The 23562-nt window shown below is 42.8% G+C and overlaps 1 protein-coding gene across 9 annotated transcripts in view; it reads left to right on the forward strand.

Annotated features, from left to right (window-relative positions):
• XRRA1 (X-ray radiation resistance associated 1) overlaps positions 1-23562 on the forward strand; it is a 106991-nt gene that overhangs the window by 14843 nt on the left and 68586 nt on the right. For 4 of the 9 annotated variants that reach the window (XR_003791561.1, XM_029209473.1, XM_029209479.1 and 1 more), the window contains 5 exons: positions 3221-3402; positions 6470-6541; positions 7729-7801; positions 10889-10986; positions 16217-16350. Coding sequence is in view for 4 of the 9 variants with exons in the window: in XM_029209473.1 (XP_029065306.1) it covers positions 3221-3402; positions 6470-6541; positions 7729-7801; positions 10889-10986; positions 16217-16350 (559 nt within the window). In the remaining 5 variants the exon portion in view is untranslated. Of the gene's footprint in view, positions 1-3220; positions 3403-6469; positions 6542-7728; positions 7802-10888; positions 10998-16216; positions 16351-23562 lie in introns of all 9 variants that reach the window. The other 5 variants (XM_029209475.1, XM_029209477.1, XM_029209476.1 and 2 more) reach the window with 4 other exon arrangements.

Raw genomic sequence — 23562 nt, forward strand, 5'->3', positions numbered from 1 at the left:
GTTGTCCCTGGATCCCGGGAACCTGGCAGTGGCGGGCTGCACAGGCTCCCCGGAAGTGAGGTGTGGATAGTGACATGTGCTCGCACACAGGCTTCTTGGTGGCAGCGCCAGCAGCCTTAGTGTCTCCTGCCCGTCTCTGCGCTGCTCGCGCCCGTCTCTGGAGCTCCTTTAAGCAGCGCTCTTAATCCCCTCTCCTCGCGCACCAGGAAACAAAGAGGGAAGAAAAAATCTCTTGCCTCTTCGGCACCTCCAGACCTTTTCCTGGACTCCCTCCCGGCTAGCCGTGGTGCACTAACCCCTTCAGGCTGTGTTCACGCCGCCAACCCCAGTCCTCTCCCTGCGCTCCGACCGAAGCCCGAGCCTCAGCTCGCAGCCCCGCCCACCCCGGCGGGTGAGCAGGCACCGATCCTCTGCGCGGGAATCTCCCTCCTTTGCCCTCCGCACCCCTGTTGCTGCGCTCTCTTCCGCGGCTCGGCTCCGAAGCTCCCCCCCTCCGCCACCCGCAGTCTCCGCCCGCGAAGGGGCTTCCTAGTGTGTGGAAACCTTTCCTCCTTAACAGCTCCCTCCCACTGGTGCAGGTCCCGTCCCTATTCTTTTGTCTCTTTTTTCTTTTTTTCTTTTGCCCTACCCAGGTACGTGGGGAGTTTCTTGCCTTTTGGGAGGTCTGAGGTCTTCTGCCAGTGTTCAGCAGCTGTTCTGTAGGAGTTGTTCCACGTGTAGATGTATTTCTGGTGTATCTGGGGGGAGGAAGGTGAAGTCCGTTTTACTCTTCCGCTATCTTCCCCCGGAGGTGTATTTGCTTTTAAGGTCTTTCAAGTCAGTGGGTGAGACCCACACATTATCAAGGATAGTCTCCTTTACTTAAAGTCAACTGGTTGTGGATGTTAGCCGCATCTACAATATATCTTCACAGCAACACCTAGATTAGTGTTTGATTGACTAACTGCTTACCATAGTCTAGCCAAGTTGACACAAAATTAATCATCACAGATGCTAGGATTAGTGGGTCAAAGTATGATGAGAAACAGGATATTTGTATAGTCTTGAGCTATCTTTATTAATTAGAAAGGGACTTCTTAGTAACTAAGAAAACCTAAGAGAAACTAAGCCGATACCACCTTGGCCGAGTGATCAAAATAAACATCACCAGTAATAAGACATATTGACATCATGTATGCCCTGACATTTTGTGCTGAGGAGGGCACAGCATCACTTCTTGCCAAACTGCAAGGCCTTAGTCTAATTATGGGAAAACATCAAACAAACTCAAATTGAGGGACATTTGATAAAGCAGTTGACTAGTACTCTTCAAAAGTGTCAAGATCACACAAGAAAAATAGAGACTACAGAACTGTCACAGTTTGGGAGAAACTAAGCAGATGTGACAACTAAATGAAATGTGAGATCTTGGATTGGATCCTGGAACAGAAAGAAAACATTAGTGAGAAAACTGACAAAAATCAAAGAAAGGCTGTAGATTCATTACTAATATCATGCCAGTGTTAATTTCTTGGTTTTAACCATTGTATTATGATTATGTAAGATGTTAACATTAGGGAACCTGGGTGAAAGCTGTACAGGAACTCTGTATTATTTTTACAGCTTTTCGGGAAGTCTGAAATTATCTCAAAATGAAAATTTACAGGGGAAAAAACCTTTCCATGAATACTCTTCCTACTAAAAGCCTACCCCATTAAAACCCAAACTTCTTATACTGGTTGAGATCTGACTCTGCTGACCTCTCCAGCCTCATCTCTTTTCCCTCAGGTCTATCTCCCCACACACTCCAGGCCTTCCTTCCTGGCTCTCTTGGCAGTTTTGGCACCAACTCAGGCTGGAGGCTCTAGGAGTTTGGGCTATTGGGATAGGACAAAGGTCCATGGCCCAGATGGGGACAGCCCTGGGAAATGAGTGCCTGGGCTGTCAGGCCCAGGATGGGAATAGGAACTGGCTCACGTCAGATATAGGATGGGAGCTGCATCCAAGATGCAGGATTAGCAGCAGTAGTCAGGTGAGTGAAGGTGAGCCCTTGAGGCAGGGGTAGCGGGCTATGCAGGCAGAGAGCCAGTGGTCAGGGGCACCAAGCTGATTCCCACAGCTCTGTGCTGTTCTTCTGTGCAGTCCCAATCTTTGGTTTTTCCATCTCCACCTAGTCAACTTTCAACATACAAGATCTAGCTCATGCCCAAGGCTGGTAGCTCCCTGCTCTGGGCTTCACAGCACCCTTTACATTATTGAGCTCCTTCGAATCCTCCCTTGTATCCTTCTCCATAGCCCCAGCTCCTGGTACAAAGTAGATGCTCAGAAAAGGTCTGAATGGATGATTGTGGGTGAGAGCTGTGGCTCAGGGTGAGTTCAGCAACACTCACAGTGTGGTAAGCTCTGTGCAGGCCTTGGGAATACTGAGGTGAGTGAATCAAAGTCTGTGCTCTCATGGAGCTTCCACTCTACAGGGCAAGACAGACAATAAACAAGTGAACAAATACAATAATTACAGATTACAATGAATAAACTAGTGATGAAGGAGAGAACAGATTCCAGAATGTTGTCATGATTTTTGTTAGGTGGGCTTACTAGTAAACCTCATATTCTTCTTTTTACTTAACATACATTTTCTAGTTCGTTCTACAGTGAGCATGTATTATTGGGTCTTTAAAAAATGCCAGCTGTCCTCTCACTTTCTTATCCTGAGCTCCTAATGCAACTTTTGCTGTATAATGATAGAATCCAGGGTAAGTTCTGGGAAGATGTAGCCCACTGAGTTGGTGTCACACAATGGGCTTTACCTTTACCCAAGAGATGACAAGTGGGGCAATAACTAGCTGGCTCAGGAAAAAATGATCAGCTCTGCTGAGGAGAGTCAGGGAAGGCTTCACAGAATAGGAAATACTTTATCTACAATCTTGAAGGAACAGTTAGAGTTTGGAGGCAAAAATGTGGAGGAAGGAATTGGGCAAGTCATTCTACACTTTGAGTCTTAGCCTTTTTGTCTGTAAAATGGGGGCAGTAGCATGTCTTCACTGGGTTTGGGGTTGGGGGCCAATTAAATAAGACAAGTATATAGACGCTCCCCCTCCCCAGCTGCAGCACGGTATCTGGTGCATATTAGGTAATGAGGAGCTAATTTTTGTTTTAGTATTAAAGATAAACATTCTGTAAGTGCACAAGTTGTGGCTTTGGAGGAGTTTGCTCCTTGTCACTGTTCTGATCTTCTCAACAGGCCGAGGACACTGGTTAGTGGCTCGGAAATGTAGCCTCAAGAAGAAGCCCAGGGGTGTGGTTGAAGCACGAGCTGAAGGTCAGGAAAGCCAGAAGGTTTCTTTTGAGGTTGGAGGAAAGAAAGGGTCTCGACAGGAAAACCAAGTGGACATTCCGGGACACGTGCTGGACCAGGCTTTTCTGGTGAGAGTAAATGCATCCTGAAAGGCTGGCAGCACCAGCTGATGACTGTCTTGGTGGGGGGCAAGGACTTGCCCTGCTTCCCTCTGGTACAGTTACCCCCAATCCACCCCAAACTATTAGAGTGATCTTGGCAAATTGAGTATAGCCAGGATGATGAAGGGACCCAGAGCTTTCTTTATATGTAAAGCTTTCTTTACATCCACCTTATGAGATAGGTATTATCATCCCTATTATGTTGTTGCCATTGTGCAGATGAGAAAACTGAGGACCCAAGAAGTAATTTGCCTTGGCCAAGGTCCCTCAGCTAGTAATTAGGACTCTGGTTTACCCAGGATTAGAACTACTCAGAATTAGAACTCTGGTCTACCGATTGCAAAGGCTGTGCCTTTATATTTTATCAGGTAAAAAATCTTAATTGAGCCAGAGAGGCAAAGCAGTAGGTCAGGGGAAACGGTAAATTGAAAAATCGTATTCTAGCACCTAGTAGAGTATAAAGATTCCTGCTCTGCTCTGGGGAGATCTCTCTAGGAGCAGGGGGATTGGAGAGGCCCCACATACCACAACCTTTGTCCTTTGGGTTTAGTGTCTGGCTGAAAGCCAGGGATGCCGACTAGATATACCCAATGTCTGGGGCAGGCTTTACAAAGGGCACTGGGGTGGCTATGTGAGACCAGCCAGGTAATTTCACATCTGCTCTCTGCAACGCTGCAGTGGCTTTGCAAAGAAAGACACATTTTGTAAACCAATGTTCATGTGCAGTCCAGTGCTCATAGCTCCCTAAGAACTCCCTGGCAGCCTACTTTGTACCCAGGCTTTGCTTATGGTTCCCAAGAGATAGGTTTCTGCACAGATCAGATGCTGAAAGAGAGCTTCAAGGAGGCAGCTGGTTACATCTCCGCTCAAGGTGGATAGTATAAGCTTTTTGCAGAGTCCTGTGGAATTTCTTTGATTATTAGGTCCACTTCTCACTGGGAATGAGGAAGACTGAAGCAACAGTACTGAGGAGGGGCAGAAACACTTCCCATAGGACTCTTCTTTTCCCCTTTGTTTTCAACATGTACATCCCCCATTAATTGAGATAGCTTGTTACCCATGTTGCCACTTTGGATAGCAGAAGCATCAAGGATGTTTTTCAGAGTAATGGGGTACCTACCCGCCTATTGGATATGAACGTTTCACTGGCACTTCATATTGACCTTCTACACCAGTCCCCTTACTCCAAGTCCCCGAAACACCTCTTTTCTAGTGTTTAATACATGGTCTCAATGATGGTCTCAATACTATCTACCCAGTCACCAAGCAAGTAACTTGGGGTTATCCTTGGCACGTGCCTCTCCCTCACCACCCTCATCCCTGCCATTACCAATCCCTGGTACTTTCATTAGTTGTCAAATCTGTATTCTTCTCTTCATCTGCCCTGCCACCACCCTAATCTCGGCTACCATCATCTTTTATTGGACTAATTCAGTAACTTCCTAACTATTATAGTTTGAACCAACTAGCATGCTTTTGTTTCACATGAAAAGAAGCCAGAGGCATTGTTATTCTAGGGTAGGTTAATTCATTGGTTTAATGACTTCTTCCAAGTCCCAGGTTCCTCCATGTCTCTGCTTTTCTATCCTTGGCACATTAGCTTGTCCTCTTGGGCTGATTGCCTTCATGATCCTGAGATGGCTGCTGAACTCTGGTCATCACATTTAAAGGATAACGTCCAGAGGTAGAAAAGGGATTGTCACTGTCTTATATCGAGTTTTAAAGGTAAGAACTTCCCAGAACTGGTGTCCCACCCCCAGCAGCCAGCGTCTCCTTGGCCAAACCTGTATCACAAATCCCAACAGTCAATGGTTAGGGGAGCATGACCACCGTGACTGGATTAGACAAAGTCAAGACTTAGCCTGTGGAGCTGGAGTTGAAGGATATATCCACTCAGAGAAATGTGAATGATATTGGGGTTCTTTAACAAAGAAGAAGTAGAGAAGTGGCTCTAGAGAAGCCAGTTAACAATGTCTAGTACAGTGGTCTCTCACCACCCTTTCCTGTCTTCTCATCCTTTCTGCGTGTGTCAGACATAGCAATTTTTATAAAATTTCTATTAGCCCCCTGCCAAAAAACCTCTGACAGATTTCCATTGACTCTAGGATCAAATCCACGCTCCTTTACAGAGCCAACATGGACACAAATGATCTAATGACTGCCTCCCTAGCCTTACTTTGTTTTTCATCCTCTCAAAAGCACCTTGCTTTCACCTGCCTTGATAATTTTCATGACCCCTGCTACCCACTTTCATGGGACCAACTCCTACTTAGCACTTAGGTATCAGCTGAAATATTACTTCCTCAAGTGAGTGTTTCCTCACTTCCACACTGAGGTTAGGACCTCCTGTTACTGTCTCCCATAGCATCTTGAATTTCTCCTTTAAAATATTATCACGTTTATAAATACTTGCTTGCTCCTTGGCTTCCATGCAGTTTTAAGCTTTCAGAAGGCATGGAATATTTCTGCTTCTTATACATTGTCTTTTAAATTCCTAGTTCCATGCCTAAACATGAAAGGTACCATAACTAAATGATTAACTGAAAAAAAGAATGGGGTTTGATTAAACAGAAATAGAAACTCCAAAGCTGAGATTTTCTTCTGACTTTTTAATTGTGAAGAGCAACGTATGGTAGTCCTAAGAGCATAGTGTTTAGTGATTACAGATTTGGATTCAAATCATAGATCTATCACTTACTAGCTGTGGGACCTTAGGGAAGTCACTTTATCTCTTTTAGCCTTGCTTTTCTCATTTATGAAGAGACATAATCATACTTATGTCAAAGAGTTCAGTTAGGATTAGGAGAAAGTTTGTTCCTAAGAACCACGTAAAGTCAATGTTTCCATCCCCACCTTACAGATGGGAAACAGAGGTGGGAGAGCTGAGGTGGCAGCTTGATTCTGAGCAGCTCTGAAGCCCGTGCTCTTTCCACTGTGCCAGGCTGCCCTCCTCAACAGGGAGTCATTTGTTGTCTTGGCCAATTACATAAGCTTTGTTGGGGCCTTGACGCTGATTGTCTGCACTGTGTTCCAGCTGAAGCACCACTGTGTAAAGAATCCGTCCGACCTGTGCACCATTAACGTGAGCGGCCTGAAGTTCTCCAAGGTAAGGCCAGCCAGCAGAGGTGTGATTGGGGTGAGCCAGACCTGAGATAGCTCCTGGCTGTTGGACCATTGTACTTCCAGAGTCCTTGGGGACTGGGAATCTGGTCATAGGGAGGGGGAGGGTCAGACAGGGACTCTCTGGGTGGGAACAACATTCACAGACACAGTATTTTGCTATATATTTGGTGTTGCCATTATCCCATGTGAAGTGAGTTAAAGGAAATAAATAGCCTTATGGAAGTGGTTTGAATGTGCATAGAATTTTATTGGGGTGTGATTCATTGTATGACACTGAGTTGCCATCAGAAGAGCCTACAGGAGAAATTTCTCTCAGGTTTCAGTGCCAGGAGTGGTAGTGGTTCTCCCAAGATGCTGGTTTGTTCTCAACTCGCAGACTCTGTGACTTATGTAATGAGTCATGTTTCTTTGCACTGGCTAATAGGTAGCTTGGAGCTAGGTTTGTGGCCTACCATTAGCCAGTGTATTGTTGTATACCACATATGGCGTATATTTTCAGTTTGTAGGCTTTCCATGGCATATAAAGAGAGGTTGCTTATATAATGCCACATAGCAGTTAAAATGTATCAACATAAGTAAATCTAAAAAGATCTATGTGTCTCAACACAAGTAAATCTCAAACACATAGTGTTGAGTGAAGAAGGCAGGTTGCAGAATGATATCTACAGTATGATGTCATTTGATATAAAGTTTTATAACATGTAAATAACACTGTATTTATGGTTTATGGATACACATACATGTAATACAAGTATAAAACAGGTATGGGAGTGATAATCGCCAATTCAGGGTAGCTGTTATCTGTGGGAGAGAGGGAGAAGAGTATGATTGGGGATGGATACGTTAGGGGGAGTGGTGGTGGTCAACTCTCTGTAGTGTTCTGTTTCTTTAAGGAGATTTGAAGCAAAGACAGCAAAATATTGGGATTCATTAAAGCTGGATAGTGGTTACTCGGGCCTTCAGAGTAACATTCACTATACTTTTCTGAACATTTGAATTATTTCATAATAGAAAAAAAAAGAAGCAGAAAAGACCTTACCGCCTTTAACAAGTATCTGCTCTTGTTCTTACCCCTTGAGGTCTTTGCTCCTTCTGCCAGCAGCTCTGGAGCTTCAGCAAGGCCTGCAGGCAGGGAACTAATCTTGTGTTCTTTGAAATGCCTTCTCACAGGCTAAGGAAAAGGACTTCAAGCATTTTAATTCTGTGATTTACATCAATGCCTCAGAAAACCTACTGCCTCTAGGTAAGTTTTCTTCCTGAAAACTACCTTCTGCCTCTTGGCTGTCACAGCCAGTCTCTCGTGTTAGAACTTGCCTGTCAGTCCACCTGTGACTGGCCACGCATCCCTTTTTTTGGAGTGCAGTAGGCTGGGTGAGGGAGAACACACAGACCTGATTCCAGTCCAGAGCTGGCACTGCCTACTCAGAACATTTCTCTGTGAGCTCCTGCTTCTCTAACTGTAAATGGAGATAATGCCCTTCCTTTTTTCCTCCCCAAGGTAGGATACCTTGTAGACTCAGATGAGATAAATACAGTCAGCCCTCCATATCTGTGGATTCCACATCCACAGATTCAACCAAATATGGATGGAAAATATTTGAAAAAAAATTCCGGAAAGTTCCAAAAAGCAAAACTTGAGTTTGCCATGCACTGGCAACTACTTACGTAGCATATACATTGTATTTACAATTTACGGAGCATTTACATTATGTTAGGTATCATTGGTAACCTAGAGATGATTTAAAGTATACAGGAGGCTGGGCACAGATTATATGCAAACACTGCATCATTTTATACAGGGGACTTGAGCATCCATGATTTTGGTGTCCATAGTGGTGATGCAGGATGGTGGTGGAGGTGGGGGTTAGGGTGGGAGCGGTGGACCCAATCCCCTGCAGATACCAAGGGACTGCATGTAAGAAATTGTTAAGTCCCTGAAAGCTCCTGTAGGACTGTAAAGCCTTCTTGTTTATTCAGCAGATCCACAGCGACCCCTGCTGGGTGTCAGGACTATATGACTGCTTGGCTTTTAGAAATCAGTGTGTCCAGTTCCTGTTCTGGTGAGCTCAGTTATAGCAGGGTATACGGTCGGTGCCATGATAGAGGGAATCAGAAAATCAACCAGGCCATCAACCGGGCCTAGAGTGTCAGAGGAAACTTCTGAGAAGAAGAGTATGTAGGCTGAGACCTAAAACATGAATAGGAGTGACTCAGGAATTAGAAGGTGAGAAGGCATTTCAGGCCAACTGAGCAGTGATCAGGGGCCCTGAGGAAGCTTTGTATGTGTGCAGGGTATATAGGTAGGGGAGAATGGAGACTAGAAGGGTGGGCAAGGACTATATTATCAGGGGCCCTGGGTGACTTGGACTTAATCCTGCAGGCAAAAGAGAGCCTTGGAAGGCTTTGAAATAGAGAAGCTCAGTGGTGGCTGTGAGGAGCGTGGATTATAAGATGGAAGCCAGGAAACCTGGAAGATGGTTTCGTTTTTCCAGGAGAGAGGAGATGAGGCCTCAACCAGGGCTGTGGCAGTAAGGGTGGAGGGGATTGAGAGAGACAGAGAGAGATTCAAGAGGAGGTAGAAATAACCAGACTTGGTAACTAATGGGCATGTAGAGAAAGGGAGGAACCAAGAGGATTTACTGAGACAGACAGACTACAGGAGAGGCAGGTTTAGGGAGAAATAAGATGAATTAGTTTTGAATGCATTGAGGTTGAGGGGTGTTTTTAAAGAAGCATGTGACGAAGTCCCTGCCCTTGAGGAAACAGCATGGTCTGTCAGGAGCATGGGCTTGAAAAACAGGCAACAGGCATATGAAAAGATGCTCATCCTCACTAGTAAATAAAATAGCATCCAAGTACTATTTTCTGCCTATCAAATATTGACAAAAATGAGAAGGACTGATGACTGCCAGCATTGGTAGGGAAATGGGTACTGTCATAATCAAGTGTAATGAATTGGTGCAATATCTTTGGAAGGTAGTTTGGCGATGTCTCTTAACATAGTCTAGTAGTTCCACTCCCAGGAATTTATTCTACAGAAACACACTTGTACAAGGATGTTCATTGGAAACATCCCGAAAGCACATCTTTCTATTAGGCTCTACAGAACATTCCAACTCACAAAACCACCATAGGCCACACTTGACACCAGGTTCACTTAGAAGGCTCTGAGTAATTCCACACAGTATGCCAGCAGCACAGCGTCAGCAGTTCCTCTTCAGTGGAATCCTCACTGCTGTTCATGTAGCCATCCATGAGCCATTCTCTGTGGCCCCTAGCTCAGGGCCAAAACAATGAAACTCTCATTGGGTGGATGCAGGAGCCACTCTGGCTTAGAAACCTTGTTCCCCATGGGATCAGATAGCTGTTGTAACACTCCATAGACATGGCTCCCAGAGTTCCTACAAAGGACATGTCCAGTTATAGGCATCACCACACACACAGACGCCCAAAGTTATAGTGCCCCCTTGAGATCGTTATAGTTCATTTATAGTTTCTCCTAGTCCAGATGTGGTTTACTAACCTGGGGTCATTTTTACCATAGCAATATTGCCTAATAACACAGTGACCATACCGTTTGTTTCATGTTACCAAGGGAAGAAGGCTAGAAAGTTAATCCAAGGTCCAGTTCTCAAGCAGAAGGGGAAGAGTGTTCTTAACCTTTTATCCAGATAGTCTAGCGACTATCACTAGGGGGATGGTTAACTAAAATAGGGTATGTCTATACAACAGAACATAATTCAGACATTATGCAGATCTATATGTTTTGACTTGGAACAATCTTTAAGTCATATTGTAAAGGGAAGAAAGCAAGTCACAGTACAACGTGTATAGTATGATTCCCTTTTTGTAAAAAGAAGTTTGTGTGTGTGTGTGTGTCAGTATACACATGAGAAAAAGTCTGGGGTATTATACATGAAGCTTTGAATAGTTACCTCTAGGTGTTGAGATTAAAGTGAACTTTTATGATTCTATGTTTTTTAAAGCTTTTTGGTGGGAATGTTTCACTTTTATAACCAGAAATAATAAAGATCATTTTTTAAATGGGCTTTGGAATTAGGCTTAGATTCAGTCCTTGGCCCTTCCACTTACCAGCAATTCTATTTCTAGCAAATCACTTAGCCTAGCTAAGCCTTGGTTTCTTCAGCAGTGGAGTGGAAGTAGTAATCCCTATTTTACAGGGGTTTTAGAGGTTTAGTATCCATGTATGTAAAGCACTTTACACAGTGTCTGGCCTAACGCAGTGGGAACCCAGTAAATGACCACTGTTAATATCTTTCTCTTACGTCCTTCACAAGCCACCGTTTCTCTCTTTCTCCTCCCCCTGTAGAGGCATTTCACACATTTCCAGTCTTAAAGGAACTGGAGCTCGCATTTAATGGCATCAAAACAGTCTACGTGAAGTATGGAGACTTTAAGTCCTTGGAAGTAAGTTGGAGGTAGGGAGTTTTTGGTGCCCACCTGTATCCCTGTAAGGAATGGGTGTAAGGAGTCTACTGATTAAAACTGTTGAGAAGGGGCTCTCTGGGCCTTTATAGCCACCTTGCTTCAGGGTGTTCCTCTGGGGCGGGTGGTGGAGTTGGTGGTGGTAATAAGGGAGTGGGGCTGGTGGAGGTGGTGGCTAGTGGGTGAGAATATATTATACTTATGGCCACGGGGCGTGGTCTTGGAAAATAAATGCCAAAGGTCATGTCCAAAGGAGTCTGTGCAGAGGAGTGATTTTGAATAGAGTACTGTAGGAAGGAGAATTTGAGGGGAGATCTGGATCCAGTGGGGGTTGAGCCATGGAGGTTAAGTGCTAGGCACAGCAAATTGGACCCGCTGAACTAGAGGCGTTATGGACTGATTCCAGAGACCCATCCTGGTATGAGTGAGCCAGATTGGTTCTAATGAGCTCGGATAAGGTTATGGGCCATAGGCCCAGGGATGAGTATGAAATAAAGTAGGGCTGCTATAAGTTCTATAGCAGACTCTTGACATTTGTACATCCACAGCTGTTTTGTATTCACAAATACAAAAACTTTGTTTGCACTCTTGGCTTTCTCCTAAATTAAATTTCCCATCGTCATGCATTTTCTATACATGTTCTCATACTTCAAGTTAATCACCTCTTCAACATCCATGAAAACTTTAGGATCATTTTTCGCAAAGAAACAAAGCTTTTGTCACCACGCGGGAGTCTGCATACATGGAGAGTAGAGAACAGTAGAGCTGGCTTGAGGTGTGGGGTGGGCATCTGGCCAGGCTCACTCACTAAGTAATGGCCTCTTCCCCACATGTTGGCCTTCTAGAAGAGCTTCAGAGTCACACCTCAGCAAAATGTCTGCATGTCATGAGCCTTGGGGTTTACCCCAAAGAGCTGGTAACTTAAATTATTTAATCTACAAACATCAAGAGTTGGCCATTCTTCATAAAAACCTCATTTAACCTGGTCTGGCCAGAGAGAGACCTTACACAAAACTGAACTTTTAAGAGTTGATGCCCTTTACATGCCAAAGTTTTAAGAAGTTTTAACCGCTTGGGATGGTAATCTTCCTAAAGTGGATTATAAGTCCTTGCATTTTTAAAGCATGCTATACTGAATGTGATGGTACCTTTTCTCCATGGTTTCCAGCCATATTGAGGATAACAGTGCTTTACTATGATTTCTGACAGGAGTGGTCCTCATGCTTATCCAGGAAGCAAAGCTCTTGAAGGTCCAATAATACAGGGAGAGGGAGAGAGTAAATTTACAACAACTGATGCAATTTTGTGCTAGGTTAAAAACATTTTATACCAGAGTTTATTATAGACAGTGGGAAACTGGTTCCAGATGCTCTAGAGATACAGGGAGCCACTTCCCTCACCTACAGGCCTGGGAGCTTATTATAAGTTTCCATTAATTTTTTATTTTGCTTCTTATAAAAGTAGTTATTGAGCTTCTATATATCATGCATTGTGCCAGGCATCCTACCTTCCTCATCCTTACCATTTCAAACCCCTACTTCAAGTGCCAGTGGGCCACAGGGAGGGGACATGACTACAGGCTCTGACCCCACAGCTGACTTACTGGTTGATCATAATGGACTTTTGGGAGGCCCTACTTCATAGTTTGATAACAACTGATGAAGATTATTTATCCAGCAGACCAGCCCTACCCAAGGGAATTTATTTACATAAGAGAGCAGACCAAAGTCAAGATGCAGAACATAGATGAGAAGAGGAAATCTCCTGGCCAATAATTTGTTTTCATCTCTCTGTGGTTTGAAAGGGCTCTCTAAGAAAAAGGATAAACCTGTCAAATGTCCTGAATTTGCAGCTCATGGCAGTGAATACTTTGATGTGTAATAAAACTTGATGTGACTCAGCAGATGCAGCATCCAAGTTAGGAATCTTCTGTCCTTGTTTGCCAGAAAGGCTGTCACCCAGAGTAGAACTCTTCAGGAGTCAGTTTAGGAAAACAGCTTTGTCATGATTTGATTCTCTGCATACGGGCCTGAAAAAGAGTCAGCTGGAGCTCTGCCCTGAAAGTCAGGAGACCTCGTTTCTAGTCTTGGTCTGCCACTACTTTGCCATACCTCCTCAGCCAAATAACTTACCTCTCTGGAACTGAAGTTTCCCCCTCTGTAAATTCTGGGCCAGCTGTGAAATTCTGCGACCTGCAGTTCTAAGACTATTCGTTTCTTTGAGCTGCCCTTACTTCCATAGAGAGCAGATTTGGACCCGACATGAAATAGCCAAAGCAGCCAGAGCAAGGGTCAGCAAACTTTTTTGGTAGGAGGCCGGACGGTGAATATTCTAGACCTTGCGGTCCGTACAGTCATAACTAGTCATAACTGTCATAACTAGTCCACTCTGCTGTTGTAGAAGGAAAGCAGTTGTAGACAATATGTAAGCAAAGGGACAGGGCTGTGTTCCCATAAAACTTTATGATGCTGAAATTTGAATTTTACATAATTTTCATACAATGTTATTCTCTTTGTGCTTTTTTCCTAACCATTTAAAAATGTACAAAGCATTCTTAGCTCACAGGCCATACAAAACAGGCAGCAGGCTGGATTTGGCTTACAGGCCTTTGTTTGCCAATTTCTGAGCTAGAACACTGATGGAACAGCCCAGTATGGTTGGAATGGAGTGAGATACCATAGAGTGTGGCGATAGATGAGCCTGGCGAGGTAACGGAAGAGAAACTGTGGAGAGCCTTAGAGGGACTTTGAATCTTATCCTATGGATAACAGGGGTCCATTGAAGGATTTGGAACTGAGGAGTAATAGGGTCTGAACCGTATTTTAGAAAAACCACTGTGGCATGGCTGCTGTATAAAGCATGGATTGGAAGAAACAAGTATGAGAGATAATTGAGGTAGAATCCATTGCTGACTGTCCACATATGTGTATGAAGGAGAGAATGATCCCCATCTTTATCTATGTTTATCCAAGCCAGCTTTCCAGGTCTTCATCCTTGAAGGCTTCTCTCTCTGCCCCTGCCAAGTGGGATCACCCATTTGTGTGAACTCTCAAAACTTGGAATTTACTGATGGCAGCATGAACTCGGCATTCCTTTGGTGCTGGGCATCTTTCATGGCCTGTGCAGTCCTATCAAGCCCTCTGTATACCATGGACTCTACTCATACCCAAACCATTTGCAGTTCTCAGAATAAGCAAGGCTGCCTCCTGGCTTCTATACATGCCACTTGCTGTGCTGTATGTCTTTTTGCCCTTAACAATTTGGTGAATACCGACTAGTCTCTGAGGACAGCTTAAGCATCACCTGCTCCGTGAAGCCCGTCTGGGCCCCCTGGTGGAGCTCAAACATCTATCCCAGCAGCATTGTTACTTAAACAGACACATATATGTATCTAGCTGCCCAACTAGGCTGTGAGCTCACACAGGGCAGGGACTGGTTCAAAGTAAGCCTTCAGTATAGGGGCCTTGAATGAAGGGATTGTGATGACCATGACAGCCAACATTAAGCATTTACGGTGCACTAGGCTTCATGCTAAAGGCTTTACCTACATAATTCCTCATAAAAATCCATTATTATTTCCACTTTATAGATAAGGAAACTTGGTTAAGTATTGATAATTTGCCCAAGATCACACAATTAGCCAGGACTTAAACCCAGGTCTACAGAGCCTGTCAATTAAGTACTAAAGTGGAGTACCAAACCCAATCCTCCTCCAGCAATGACCTGCAGTCAGTTGTGTATGTGTGACTGACTGTATTTCACTGAAGTGGTGGACCAGAAACCTTGTCCCTGCACCAGTGGGATAAGATGCGGAAACTGGCCCCATTCAGTAGGCGTCTATGGGTGTGTGTTGGTGGAGGTATTACTGAGTACTGCTTGCCACACAGCAAGCCAATAAATTGAGAGATAAGGTGTTAGGGCAAGGAATAGTGACTTTATTTGGAAACGCAGCAGACCAAGAAGATGGTGGTCTAGTGTCCCAAAGAACCATCTTGCCTGAGTTAGAATTCAGGCTTCTTTTATACTAAAAGAGGAGGGAGTAAAGTCTAACATTTCCTGGTTCTGGTCAGCCTCCGGAGGGGATGTGTTAATTTCTTCCTTCCTGCAGTCATTCACAGGTGGGCCTGATCAGGATGTTTCCTGTGAGATAAAGGTATTTTAGCTTAATGCTCATTACTTGGGAGGTGGGGTTCCCAGAGATGGGCCATTACGTATGATTTAAGCTTATAGGCAACATTCCTTTAGTGATTAACTTGTAATAGAGTACAAAGGTTCTTCCCTATTACAGAGGGAGAGGGAAGGGAGCAGACTTGTACATAAGAGCTAAAGTGAGTGTCCAGAGAGGCTCTTCTAGAAGAGGGAGACCAGAGACTGGGGTGATATAATTTATCACAGTTGCCTTTGTCTTTGCAGAGAGAAACTGTTTCCTGACTGGTCTCCTAACTCAAGTCAACTATCTCATGAATCTAGATGGCTAGTTAGAAAGTGCTTTATGATGAGGTGTCAGTTTGGGTCATTGTCCTAATAAGCCAGTTCATTTCAGCTGGTTTTTTAATGTGCATCTACTATGTGCCAGGTACTATGCTAGATTATAAGGATACATCAATACAGTGACAAGGTGCTTCACCTCAGAGAGTTTATAGCCTAGTCCACCACTGTGTGCCAGCACCTGCTCAGCACATCCATGTACCAGTACCTTATTCCTCAGGCTTATGTCCAGTTATCACAGTTACCTGGCTGACTGTGAGCAGTAACCTCAGAACAGTCTAGATAAAGCACTCAAAGTCAGAGGAGGGAGAGATTCCATCTGGCTGGGGAATTAAGAAAGGTTTTATAAGGAGGCAGCTTTTGAACTGGCCTTTTAGGACTTGGATTCAGATACATGGAGAAAGGGCATTCCTGAGTGAAAAGCTCAAGCAAAGATCTCTACATGGGGTTTGGCAAGGAATGGGGAGCAGTCACTTTGGCCAGCACCATGGGGTAAACAAAGGCTTGCAGTATGGGGGCTGAGGCTGGCAAGTAGGTTGGACATAGTAGAATGACTCTAGTAGACCTTGAAAGTTAATCCTGAGAGTCAGGAGGGTTTTAGCCTGTGGGCGATGGGCCCTCCTGGAAGGTTAAAAAAAAAAAAAATCCAGCTCCCACCTCATGTATGAGCATCATTGTCACGAGTAGTGCTTCTGTTTCCCCATCTTATATCTTTGTGCCATAGTTCCTGGACCTGTCCTTCAACAGCCTCACTGCGGAGGCCATCTGTGATCTGGGGCTTCTGCCACACCTCCGTGTCCTGCTCCTCACAGGCAATGGGCTCACCTCCCTGCCACCCAATTTGGCTGTCGCAGAGCGGTAAGTTCTACAATCCCGGAGTCTGTCCCATGTGTTTCCCTCCTGAGCCTTTGTCTGGGTACATGTGTCCAAAGAAATAGTCCAAAGCAGCTCAAAAGGTCTGTAAGGACAGGCTGTGAGTGCTCAAAGCAGGTAGAATGCCACCTACTGAAGCTCCCAGAAAAGGCACTGGTGGGAACAGAGCCCCAGAGGTTTGGGAGGCCTCAGCTGGGTTTCCCACACTCCTCTGTGCTATTAGGAGAGACGCCGGTGTCTGGAGAGTCACTTTCCCTCCCTCTGATCGGTCACTGGTAAGTTGTGGCTATTGCTCTTGCCAGACTATTCCCCTTCAGGAACCCTCTAAATAAGATTTGCATATTCCCATTCTGCACATTTGCTGAGCCATGCCTTCTGGCCAGAATGTACTGGTCTTTTCCTCGCTTAATAATAGCAATGAGTCTGTCATACAGAGTGAAGTAAGTCAGAAAGAGAAAAACAAATACTGTATGCTAACGCATATATATGGAATCTTAAAAAAAAAATGGTTCTGAGGGGGAAGGGTAAGCTGGGATGAAGAGAGAGAGTGGCATGGACATATATAACAAAATATAAAATACCAAATATAAAATAGATAGCTAGTGGGAAGCAGCCACATAGCACAGGGAGATCAGCTCAGTGCTTTGTGTCCACCTAGAGAGATGGGGTGGAGTGGGGGAGGGAGACGCAATAGTGAGGGGATATGGGGATGTATGTATATGCATAGCTGATTCACTTTGTTATACAGCAGAAACTAACACAACATTGTAAAGCAATTATACTTCAGTAAAGATGTAAAACAAAAACAAAAACAAATAAGATATAAGGATGTAATGTACAGCACAGAGAAAATAGCCAATATTGTATAATAACTTTATGTGGAGTATAATTTATAAAAATATCAAATCACTATGTTGTACACCTGAAACTAATACAATATTGTAACTATACTTAACTAAAAAGTTAAATTTAAAAAAAATAATAACGATACGTGTGTAATGCTTACTATGTGTCAGACAACACTCTTCTGTCACACTAAACATATACTAACTCATTTAATCCTCACAACCCTATGAGGTAAGTGCCCTATTATTATCCCCATTTTATAGATGAGGAAATTGAGGCACAGATAGGTTACATAACTCAACCAGAGTTACAAAGCTAATAAGTGGCAGAATCTGAACCAAGTCCGTCTGACTCCAGAGACACTGCTTACGACCATTACATTCTCTTCTTATGTAGATTCTGTACATATTCCGAGGGCTATCTCAGACCGTCCTCTTTTCCCTATGAGAAGCCTTCCCATATTAACCATTTGTAAGTGTACAGTTCAGTGACATTAAGTACATTCACATTGTTGTGCAACCATCACCATCATCCTGCTCCAAAACTCTGTTCATCTTGCAAAAATTCCATCAGCTTTGACTGATGGATATGACCCTTTTAAGAAGAACACCAGAGAAGCAAGAAGAACTACAGTCCTGCAGCCTGTGGAACAAAAACCACATTCACAGAAAGATAGACAAGATGAAAAGGCAGAGGGCTATGTACCAGATGAAGGAACAAGATAAAAGCCCAGAAAAAAAACTAAATGAAGTGGAGATAGGCAACCTTCCAGAAAAAGAATTCAGAATAATGATAGTGAAGATGATCCAGGACCTCGGAAAAAGAATGGACGTGAAGATTGAGAAGATGCAAGAAATGTTTAACAAAGACCTAGAAGAATTAAAGAAAAGACACCTAGAAGAGTTAAAGAACAAACAAACAGAGATAAACAATACAATAACTGAAATGAAAACTACGCTAGAAGGAATCAATAGCAGAATAACTGAGGCAGAAGAACGGATAAGTGACCTGGAAGGCAGAATAGTGGAATTCACTGCTGCGGAACAGAATAAAGAAAAAAGAATGAAAAGAAATGAAGACAGCCTAAGAGACCTCTGGGACAACATTAAACACAACAACATTCGCATTATAGGGGTCCCAGAAGGAGAAGAGAGAGAGAAAGGACCCAAGAAAATATTTGAAGAGATTATAGTCAAAAACTTCCCTAACATGGGAAAGTAAATAGCCACCCAATTCCAGGAAGCGCAGCAAGTTCCATACAGGATAAACCCAAGGAGAAACACGCCGAGACACATAGTAATCAAATTGGCAAAAATTAAATACAAAGAAAAATTATTGAAAGCAGCAAGGGAAAAATGACAAATCACATACAAGGGAACTCCCATAAAGTTAACAGCTGATTTCTCAGCAGAAACTCTACAAGCTACAAGGGAGTGGCATGATATACTTAAAGTGATGAAAGGGAGGAACCTACAACTAAGATTACTCTACCCAGCAAGGATCTCATTCAGATTTGATGGAGAAATCAAAAGCTTTACAGACAAGCAAAAGCTAAGAGAATTCAGCACCGCCAAACCAGCTCTACAACAAATGCTAAAGGAACTTCTCTAAGTGGGAAACACAAGAGAAGAAAAGGACCTACAAAAACAAACCCAGAACAATTAAGAAAATGGTCACAGGAACATACATATCAATAATTACCTTAAACGTGAATGGATTAAATGCTCCAACCAAAAGACACAGGCTTGCTGAATGGATACAAAAACAAGACCCATATATATGCTGTCTAGAAAAGACCCACTTCAGACATAGGGACACATACAAACTGAAAGTGAGGGGATGGAAAAAGATATTCCATGCAAATGGAAATCAAAAGAAAGCTGGAGTAGCAATACTCATATCAGATAAAATAGACTTTAAAATAAAAAATGTTACAAGAGACAAGGAAGGACACTACATAATGATCAAGGGATCAATCCAAGAAGAAGATATAACAATTATAAATATATATGCACCCAACATAGGAGCACCTCAATACATAAGGCAACTGCTAACAGCTATAAAAGAGGAAATCGACAGTAACACAATAATAGTGGGGGACTTTAACACCTCACTTACACCAATGTACGGATCCTCCAAAATGAAAATAAGGCAACAGAAGCTTTAAATGACACAATAGACCAGATAGATTTAATTGATATTTATAGGACATTCCATCTGAAAACAGCAGATTACACTTTCTTCTCAAGTGCGCACAGAACATTCTCCAGGATAGATCACATCTTGGGTCACAAATCAAGCCTCAGTAAATTTAAGAAAATTGAAATCATATCAAGCATCTTTTCTGACCACAACGCTATGAGATTAGAAATGAATTACAGGGGGAAAAAAGGTAAAAAACACAAACATATGGAGGCTAAACAATACGTTACTACATAACCAAGAGATCACTGAAGAAATCAAAGAGGAAATCAAAAAATAGAGACAAAAGACAATGAAAACATGACGATCCAAAACCTTTGGGATGCAGCAAAAGCAGTTCTAAGAGGGAAGTTTATAGCTATACAAGCCTACCTCAAGAAACAAGAAAAATCTCAAATAAACAATCTAAGTTTACACCTAAAGGAACTAGAGAAAGAAGAACAAAAAAAACCCAAAGTTAGCAGAAGGAAAGAAATCATAAAGATCAGAGCAGAAATAAATGAAATAGAAACAAAGAAAACAATAGCAAAGATCAATACAACTAAAAGCTTGTTCTTTGAGAAGATAAACAAAATTGATTAACCATTAGCCAGACTCATCAAGAAAAAGAGGGAGAGGACTCAAAGCAATAAAATTAGAAATGAAAGAGGAGAAGTTACAACAGACACGGCAGAAATACAAAGCATCCTACGAGACTACTAGAAGCAACTCTATGCCAACAAAATGGACAACCTGGAAGAAATGGACAAATTCTTAGAAAGGTATAACCTTCTAAGACTGAACGAGGAAGAAATAGGAAATATGAACAGACCAATCACAAGTAATGAAATTGAAACTGTGATTAAAAATCTTCCAACAAACGAAAGTCCAGGACCAGATGGCTTCACAGGTGAATTCTATCAAACATTTAGAGAAGAGATAACACCCATCCTTCTCAAACTCTTCCAAGAAATTACAGAGGAAGGAACACTCCCAAACTCATTCTATGAGGCCACCATCACCCTGATACTAAAACCAGACAAAGAGACTACAAAAATAGAAAATTACAGACCAATATCCCTGATGAATATAGATGCAAAAATCCTCAAGAAAATACTAGCAAACAGAATCCAACAGCACATTAAAAGGATCATACACTGTGATCAAGTGGGATTTATCCCAGGGATGCAAGGATTCTTCAGTATACGAAAATCAATCAGTGTGATACACCATATTAACAAGTTGAAGAATAAAAACCATATGATCATCTCAATAGATGCAGAAAAACCTTTTGACATAATTCAACACTCTCCAGAAAGTGGGCATAGAGGGATAAAAACTCTCCAGAAAGTGGGCATAGAGGGAACCTACCTCAACATAATAAAGGCCATATACGACAAACCCACAGCAAACATCATTCTCAATGGTGAAAAACAAAGCATTTCGTCTAAGATCAGGAACAAGACAAGGATGTCCACTCTCACCACGGTTATTCAACATAGTTTTGGAAGTCCTAGCCACGGCAATCAGAGAAGAAAAAGAAATAAAAGGAATACAAATTGGAAAAGAAGAAGTAAAACTGTCACTGTTTGCAGATGACACGATACTATACATAGAGAATCCTAAAGATGCCGCCAGAAAACTACTAGAGCTAATCAATGAATTTGGTAAAGTTGCAGGATACAAAATTAATGGACAGAAATCTCTTGCATTCCTATACACTAATGATGAACAATCTGAAAGAGATATTAAGGAAACACTCCCATTTACCATTGCAACAAAAAGAATAAAATACCTAGGAATAAATCTACCTAGGGAGACAAAAGACCTGTTTGCAAAAAACTACAAGACACTGATGAAAGAAATTAAAGATGATAAAAAAAAAAGAACACCAGATAATTCCCTGGATTCCAAACATATTCCTTTTTGCCCTCAAGGTGTAGTAGCCGTCATACCTATTGTTGATTGTCAATATCAGTCACCTAGCCAATATCATAAACCCTTGTTTTCCTGCCTGTTGATTCAGTGGAATGAGCAGCCCAAGTGGCCAGTAGTGAACTTAATTTCCAGTTAAGTGGAACTGTTCTTGTGTCCCCTGTAAAAGTATTCCTCCCTAGGAAACTAAAACCTCTAACTCAAGAGCTCAAAGCTGCAGGAATTACAAACTGCAAGTGGATTGTTGTGTATAATTATAAGAGGAGCTGCTTTCATTTTCATTCATTCATTCCTAGGCCCTTATGCTCTGGTTGTGAGAAAAACAGCATCAGTCTTGGTTGCTAGTTTGTGTGACACTCCATCCTGTAAGTCCACACCCAAACCTCACAGTGGGTAGCTTGCTAGCTAGTGCAATAAATAAGTTGTCAAAAGACTATCTTGACATTCTATTAGGTCAGCTACTTCTGCGTGATGGAGTATATGGTAAAAAATTAAACTCCACGTATGTGAGCCCATTCTTGTACTTCTTTGCCATGAATTGCGTTCCATGGTTAGAAGCAATGTTATATGTGCTACCAGAATAATGAATAAGACATTCGAAAGTCCACAGATTGTGATGCTGGCAGAACATTGTGGTCAGGGATGGAAAATCCATGTCTCAAATACATATTTATTTCAGTAAGAAAAAAAAATCACTGCCCTTTTTATGAAGGCAGGTGTGCACTGTAGTCATCCTACTGGATGACTGGCTAATCCTCCCAGAAATGGTGCCATGTTAGGGGCTCAGCATTGGCCTCTGCGGGTGCTCGGCAGGGGTGGTAGGCAGATGTGCTTTGTTGAGGGTGAGTGTGTAGCCTCCTTCCCTGCTGCCAAGGCCATTTTGCAAGCACCAGGGTATCCAACTGACACTCATGGAATGGGTCATCTTGTCCACCTGATCACTGAGAGTCTCCTCTGCAGTGGAAGTCTTTGGGCGCATTCACATGGGATAGAAATAGTCCTTACACGTCCTTTTCATCCTGAGAGGTCTGTTCACATGATTTCCCCTCAGACCTCCCTGTCAGCAGTTTTACATTATTTTTTTCCAAACTTTGACTCTTCAGCTAAACCACTGCCCATGAATCAGCATAGACCTGTACTTCTGGCTATCTCGCCAACCAAGGAAAATGAACAATCAGATATGTTGCTCTAGGTTTTACATATTAGGAGGATTTCTCCTCCCCTGTCTTTCAGAGCCACCTTTGTATGGAGTTATAATCCTGCAACAGTCTGGTTTTGGTTAGTATTAGCATATCATGCAAAATCATTTGTAAACCTAGCTCCAGATTTTTCTCCTACACCCAGTGGTCATAGGACGTTTGTTATGGGTTGATGGAGAAGTAACAGTACAGCAGGAGTAGGTATCACAGGAATCTAAGCAATATTAGTTCATGCAACTTTTCCAGGTTTGCTTGAGCCTGATCTCCAATGTTGCTTTCATTTGATGAGGGAGTTCTGCACATTCAGTTCATGTTGAACAGCTCAGGAGGCATGGTCGCCTTGGTGTCCCATGGTCAGGTGTTCAGTCTCTACCAACATGCAGTAGTAAGCCAGAAACTGTTTTTCATAAGGAAAATAGTTGTCTGCAGAATAGAGCATAACTTTGCTCAAAAATGTTTCTGTAATTGGTGCCTTTAAAAGGCTCTATTCATAGAATGAGCAACCATTAATTTATCATCCAAACCAAGACATAGTTGAGGGGGAAAAGTACCACTATTAATTATTTTGGGATAACAGGTGAAAACTCAGACTGTCCTTGAAAACCAGGATGTATGGTAACCCTATCTATGCAGCCTTAAGACATTTACAGCACAGCTGGACCTACCGATTAATAACACCCAATACCCTTGGCCAAAGATATAATGCCCAAAAAGCAGCTTGCATGGCAGTTGGACTTGTTGCAGAGCCTTGCCTTGCTCTGGATCCCACACAAAACTGGCAGCCTCAGTAAATGGAGCAGAATAGCACAAATGTTTTATGCGTAGCTGCCCAAATCAGAAAAGGCCAACAAAGCTTTGTGCCTTTTTCTTAGTAGCAGGTGGTGAAAGGTGTCTTTCACATTGGAGGTATATTCCAACATGCTCCAGATACCTGGACATCAAGGAAATTAATCAAGGTGTCAGTTCCTTGAATTTTTACAAGGTTTACCTCCATCCTGTGGCACACTCCATACTGAGGCATCTGAGGTATTTGAAT

The sequence above is a fragment of the Monodon monoceros genome, unplaced genomic scaffold, assembly GCF_005190385.1.
Source record: "Monodon monoceros isolate NGI ecotype Baffin Bay Population unplaced genomic scaffold, NGI_Narwhal_1 Super_Scaffold_7, whole genome shotgun sequence".
NCBI lineage: Eukaryota > Metazoa > Chordata > Mammalia > Artiodactyla > Monodontidae > Monodon > Monodon monoceros.